This window comes from Pseudochaenichthys georgianus, chromosome 8 (genome assembly GCF_902827115.2).
Source record: "Pseudochaenichthys georgianus chromosome 8, fPseGeo1.2, whole genome shotgun sequence".
NCBI lineage: Eukaryota > Metazoa > Chordata > Actinopteri > Perciformes > Channichthyidae > Pseudochaenichthys > Pseudochaenichthys georgianus.
The window spans coordinates 2749383-2755974 of record NC_047510.2 but is presented as its reverse complement, the minus strand read 5'-3'; the positions used below and the strand labels follow the sequence as shown (position 1 = coordinate 2755974).

The window sequence follows — 6592 nt, the reverse complement described above, 5'->3', positions numbered from 1 at the left end:
ATTGTTTAGGTCATTATGGGGATATACATTTCATCTAAATTCATAATAGAAAGACATTTGATGATAGTTTGTTGGAATTCTGTATTCATACGCAGTGGGGGATCAAAAAGCTGAGGGCCCAGGAGCCCTGAGCGTAGGCTTGAGGGATTTGTATCAGATTTCTCCACACAGGTTGCTGGCGCCAAAAGGGGGACCCAGGAGGCCGACACAGCGGAGTTCGTCTGGCTGAAGGTCATCAGGACAAAGTGGCTCTCCGGCCCCGACCGAGTGACCCAGCGGACCTCTCATGCCGTCCGCATAGGAGGAAAGGGGGACAGCTGGTGCCAGTGTGCGGCGGGGAAACCACCTGCTAGGACCGGGGACGACATCAGGACGGACGTGGCCCTCGCAGAGGAGGTCGACTCGGAAGCAGCCATCAGTGGACCGAAGGAGGAGGATCGTGAAGACATCTCTCCAGCATCGACCCGGAAGCCACAATCAGCGGGCCGGAGGAGGAGGATCCGAAGCCGCCGTCAGCGGATCGGGGGGACAAAGACACGGCAAGCCAGGACGGCCCAGGGGACTCCACTCTCCGCTGAAACAGGTGGATATAGCCGGTGGGGAGTTTGTTCAATACTCCATTTTTTGAGGAACTTTGCTCCAATACTCCATTTTTTGAGGAACTTTGTTTAATAACCCATTTTTTGAGGGAGAAGCTGCCCCTTTCCCTTCGTACCAAATTCGGGGCGTGGTTTGCAATTCGCCCAGCCAATAGAAATAGAATAGAAATTGGCACTCTTTTTTTCACCAGGTTCGTACCACCTCTCTAGCAGGGACTAAAAAGTACCAAAAGAGTTCCAAAAGAGTTCCCGGCACTGAGTAGTCCCGGCGGTGTGAATGCGACATTATTGGTACTAACGGAACTAAAGAACTAAAGTACCAGGGAAAGTCCTGCGGTGTGAACGCGGCTAATAATGTCGCGTTCACACCGCCGGGACTACTCACTGCCGGGAACTCTTTTGGAACTCTTTTGGTACTTTTTAGTCCCTGCTAGAGAGGTGGTACGAACCTGGTGACAAAAGAGTGCCAATTTCTATTCTATTTCTATTGGCATCAACACAAGCACTATTTATTTATTGAAAGAGAAATGGTTAAGTTTGTAATTACCAGTGTTGTGAGTTCAATATTTTAATTAATTATAGTAAGGGAACATCTTAGGAGTTAGTGTACCGAGTTCCTCTCAGGAGGATATATAATAAAGGTGTGTTAACTGCTGAGCCTTTTGTGCATATGACACCTGGCAGTTTGTTATTATATTGCCACACTGTTTTGATACTGACATATTTTCTTTGCACAAAGGTGTCTGCACTATTGTAATTGTGCCTGTCTTGAATGTGGTAAATAAGAGAGAGAACCAAATGCACTGTACAAAGCCTTCCATTGTCCATTGTAGGCTGAGTCCCCAAGAATATAGTAACCCACATCATGTCCCCCAATATTCCTTGTTACATGAGGAAGTAGACCACCCCTATCCACAAAACTAACCAGTGAGGACATGCTGAACACTGCTATCATGCATGCTACCTGGTAAGCCAACAAAAACACTCCAAAAGAGGCCCCTAGCATCCACAACACCCTGCAGGACGAGTGAGTGCCAGCCTTTGCGGTTGAAATACTTGTTATGGTACGCCTTCGATTCCGAACCAGCATTGCACTTACAGCATCCGACGCGTGGGTCAAATCCCTAGTTGGCTGCAATAACCCAGTTACAAAGCTGTATAACATGAGCACAAAGACAACAAGCTCATTGAACTCCATCATGTCTGAGGTCTGAAAGTAAACAAACGCCTCATACAGCGGGTGGGCTTTATACCCCCTCCCCCGTGTAGTTCTTCTTCTCTCGTTTTTTTGTTGTACTCGCCGTGAAGTGGTTTTGCGGCCTGCCAGTAAACCCAGAGAAGAAGAAGACGAAGTGACGTCAGCGTAATCGTGCCTCAGGGAAAGTACTGCGGTGTGAATGCGATTGGCACTAGCCCCCTGGCGGATTTAGTGCCGTGGTACTTTAGTGGTACTTTAGTGGTACTTTAGTGCCGGTGTTATGCCGTAGGTTGAAGCCTTGCCGTGGATTGAAGCCCTGTTCGCGGGGACGTGCAAAGGTGACGTCATCGCCTGTTTTGAGCGTTCACCGTTTTCTAAGCTTTTTTCACCCTTTTCAAAGCTTTTATCTCTCTTTTGAATGATATATCAGATTAAACAGCAAACGGCTGAATAAATAATGTGCATACAATTGCGAGGAAGCTCGTTTTAAGGACACGTTTTTCAGATCTGTCACAATCTTTGTATTGGAATAAACTTACGTTTTGAGTGTATAGTCCCACTCTGTTATATTCCTCCTTCCTACAGAACAGACAATGACAGGATAATATGTGATTTGTCAATAGTCCTATTTCTTAAAACCTTCTCTGTTGTTTAAGTGTCTGATAACCACGAATAGTAAGCAATGATATAACAGTAATGATATCACATGATCATGTCAGACACTGTTATTTTCAATCAAGCCTAAAAGATGTGTTCAAACTGGCTTCACTCACTTCAATTGCTCCTTTGAATGTCATTTTTATATATTACTACTCAACACATTTTGAAATTGTATTTTAAAGTGACATTGAATGCTTTGAAAGGTGCCCTAAAATAAAGTGTATTATTGATCTTATATCTGTGCCTCTTTTACATTACATATCATTTTCTATCACACTATTAATGTTCCTTATTTTAGACTAGGTTAATCCTGGTGTGAATAGGGAAGATCTGCACTGTTCTACATAACATGTTCAGAGCAGGTATTTCTCCTGCCGGATTTGGAACCCCCCCTATATCTTTCTCCAGGATAGTCACAACTTCACCAAAATCACACTGGTGCTTGCTGTTCCCCTCTAGTTTGTGCTCACCAAAGCATTTTACTCTGCGCCCAGCAGGTGAAAAACTAAATAGGGGCTTCAAAATCCGGCAGATCAGGTGTTGGTGCTGCCGGATTTGGAAGCCCCTCTTTAGTTTTGTACCTGCAGGGCGCAGAGTAAAATGCTTTGGTGAGCATAAACTAGAGGGGAACAGCAAGCACCAGTGTGATTTTGGTGACATTGTGACTTTCCTGGATAAAATTACAGGGGGCGCTACAAAATCCGGCAGCTCTAGCAACTGCACTGCCGGATATGGAAGCCCCGCTTTAGTTTTTGACTTGCTGGGCCCAGAGTGAAATGCTTTTGTGAGCACAAACTAGAGGGGAACAGCAAGCATCAGTGTGATTTTGGTGAAGTTGTGACTATCCTGGAGAAAGTTGTAGGGGGGGGGGGGGTGCCAGAAATACCTGCTCTGCTGAACATGTTATAGAGAACAGTGCAGCTCTAAAATAAGGAACATTAATAGTGTGATAGAGGCACAGATATAAGATCAATAATACACTTTATTTTAGGGCACCTTTCAAAGCATTCAATGTCACCTTAAAATACAATACAAAATTAAATATTGAGTGGCATTACAATACAAACATGTGTTGAGTAGGAAACCACAGAGGAAAATGACATTCAAAGGAGCAATTAAAGTGAGTAAAGCCAGTTTGAACACATTATCTTTTAGGTTTGCTTGAAAATAACACAGTGTCTGATATGTTATTTCTGTCATATAATTGCTTACTATTCGTGGTTATCAGATACTTAAACAAAAGAGAAGGTTTTAAGAAATAGGACTATATTGACAAATGACATAATTATTATCCTGTCATTGTCTGTTCTGTAGGAAGGAGGAACATAGCAGAGTGGGACTGCACTCAAAAACTGAAGTTTGTTCCAATACGAAGATTGTGACTATCTGAAAAGTGTCCTTAAAACGACCCTCCTCGCAATTGTATGCACATTATTTATTCAGCCGTTTGCTGTTTAATCTGATGGGAAATATATCATTCAAAAGAGAGAGAAAAGCTTATTAAACTAGACGAACGCTCAATACAGGCGATGACGTCACGTTTGCGCGTCCCCGCGAACAGGGCTTCAATCTACGGCAAGGCTTCAATCTACGGCACAACACCGGCACTAAAGTACCGCAAATCCTGCGGTGTGAAAGCGGCTTATCTTCCACTTGACATGGTGATGGGACCAAGAGGGGGTATAGATATACAAACAATCCAGTAGATGGCGATATCTGACCAATGATATCCCTCAATGCTGAATGAAGAGCAAAATAGCAATGGCTCTAAAACAGATTGTTTTAGTGACAGGAATAATTGCAACACATGCAAATATAAGGGCAAAATTATTTCACATAGCATAAATAACATATTTTGAATGCGACGGGAAACAAGTGCCTGAAATAGCAGACTTAAAGGGGCCCTATTGTGCTGATGTTCAGGATCATATCAGTATTTAGTGCCTACTGGGCAATGTCTCCATGCTTTAATGTTCAAAAAGCTCTTCATTTATCTCATACTGCCTGTGCTGCAGCACCTCTTTTCACCCTCTGTCTGAAACCAGAGCCCAGTCTGCTCTGATTGGTTAGCTGGCCAGCTCTGTTGTAATTGGTCAACCACTTAGAAATGTCCCGCCCTTACGATACAAAAGTATGTCCATTATATACAATTGAGCATGAAAAAACCGGCAAATTTACAAATTACAGCAACAGTTAAATTATAATGGTCTTCAGAGAGTTGGTGGGAACAGAAGCACATTTATAAATATATGAATAACATATGGGCTGTTTTCCTCAAATTGAAATCACGATATCTTCTTACAAAAATATATTATCCTACAAATGTTGAAATACCGTCTTTAAATCAAAAATAGTATTATTATTATTATTATTATTATTATTATTATTATTATTATTACTATTATTATGTTAAAAGTAAACATCTTTAAAATTATAATAATTATTATTAATTTCTTGTTTATTAAGACATTTTTCACTTCATGCGTTTTATCGTTTATTCTCTTGTTTATTTTCTTTATTCTTTATATAAAATAATTTAGTTTGATAATTGCTCTATACATAGCATGTATTATTATTATGTATTTATATTGTTATTATTTTATTTTTTGATTCTATTATAGTTTTGTTAATTATAATTAGCCTACATTTTCTTTAATAATAATAAACTCGACATCGAAAGTGTCGCTCTGAGTTCCGGGCACATGATGCAAGGTGGGCGTGGCCGGGACACTGATGTAAACACAGAATACGCCTCATCCCCTATCGGATCAGTCACGGTGGAGCGGACAGGGCGAGATTACCCCGAGCAGCCTCCGTTGGGCCGTGTCGTCGTGAGTAATATGCGGTAAGGCGCAGACATGGACTTCTACATCAACCTGAAGGTGAATTTCAGAGGAAATTCCAAAAATTTCCTCTTGTCGGGATCCGAAACCAAGAGCTGGGAGTCGATGGAGGCCATGGTAAGAGAGCGAGATGCTCGGGCCGCTGTCACACACACCGAGGCTTGAGCCTCACACACATCGAGCCTCACACACTCACACCACCTGGGATGGTGTCCGCTGTGTAGGGAACAGCTGCACATATGAGAGAGATGTAGCACTGTAGCAGTACCGTCATGTATAGCAGCGTGTCCCTGACAGCAGGGACCAGTGTCACAGAGGACAGGGAGGATGCACTAGTCCTTACAGGGTTATTATGGTGAACTGTCGTCATGGTAACACTGTTTACCATCACCCATTTAACATGTATTCAGTGTCAGGTCTGTGGGCTGGCATGGACACACAGGTGATGGAGTTGTGCATGACACAACAGCATCACTGCCAGACACTGATCAATCAGGGACTGGAATATGATTAATGCATTATGAAGGTGGGCCTAACCCCATCGTGCATTAGTCTATTTATATCATTTTTAGTATATGTTTCCTGGTTCCTGACCTGTCCCCGTTTTTATATTCTGTTAATGCAAACTCAGCAGCTCCGTGTTTACTTGCTGTCAGACTCCATCAGTACAAAAGAATAAATCCTCTTTTAATTAAAAAGACAACTCCTCCCCTGTAAGATATACGAAGACTAAAATCCCTGATTCATCAGCAGCAGCAGTTAGCAATGGTATTATTACGCATCTGACTCTTCATATCTTCATACATGTCTAAAAGGAGACTCAAAGCAACCACAAAGAGATGCAAAGAAGAGACGTAAAATGACTACAGTGACAGATAATCCTTCCTTTTTCACACATTTTCTATAAATTAATTTACATTTCTTCTGATATTTGTATAGACTTTTTATATATATTTGTATTTTTTTTTTTTTTCATGTTTGGGGGAATAGTTCTGATTACATTATATCCCCCGTCAGATATGCTGAATACTACATTTCCTCTGCTTAGTATTTCACTAATGTAACAATGCTTCATCATTAGCAGCAATAAGCAATGGTATTATTATGCATCTGGATAATTGGCATGACTTTTCATATTCACGCATGACTACAAGGAGACTCAGAGCAACCACAAAGAGATGCAATTTGACCCCAATAAACGCGCAAGGACTACAGAGTGACTGATTAATAATAATAATAATAATAATAATAATAATAATGTACTAAGTAGGAAGTATTTTCAATCACAACTC

At 41.6% G+C, this 6592-nt stretch overlaps 1 protein-coding gene across 2 annotated transcripts in view; it reads left to right on the top strand.

Moving 5' to 3' along the window:
- Positions 1–5225: 5225 nt before the first annotated feature.
- Positions 5226–6592, top strand: part of nbr1b (NBR1 autophagy cargo receptor b) — a 66405-nt gene continuing 65038 nt past the window's right edge. For both annotated transcript variants that reach the window (XM_034090153.2, XM_034090152.2), the window contains exon 1: positions 5226–5417. In XM_034090153.2, coding sequence (XP_033946044.1) covers positions 5316–5417 — 102 coding nt within the window. In that variant the 5' untranslated portion in view covers positions 5226–5315. The remainder of the gene's footprint in view (positions 5418–6592) is intronic.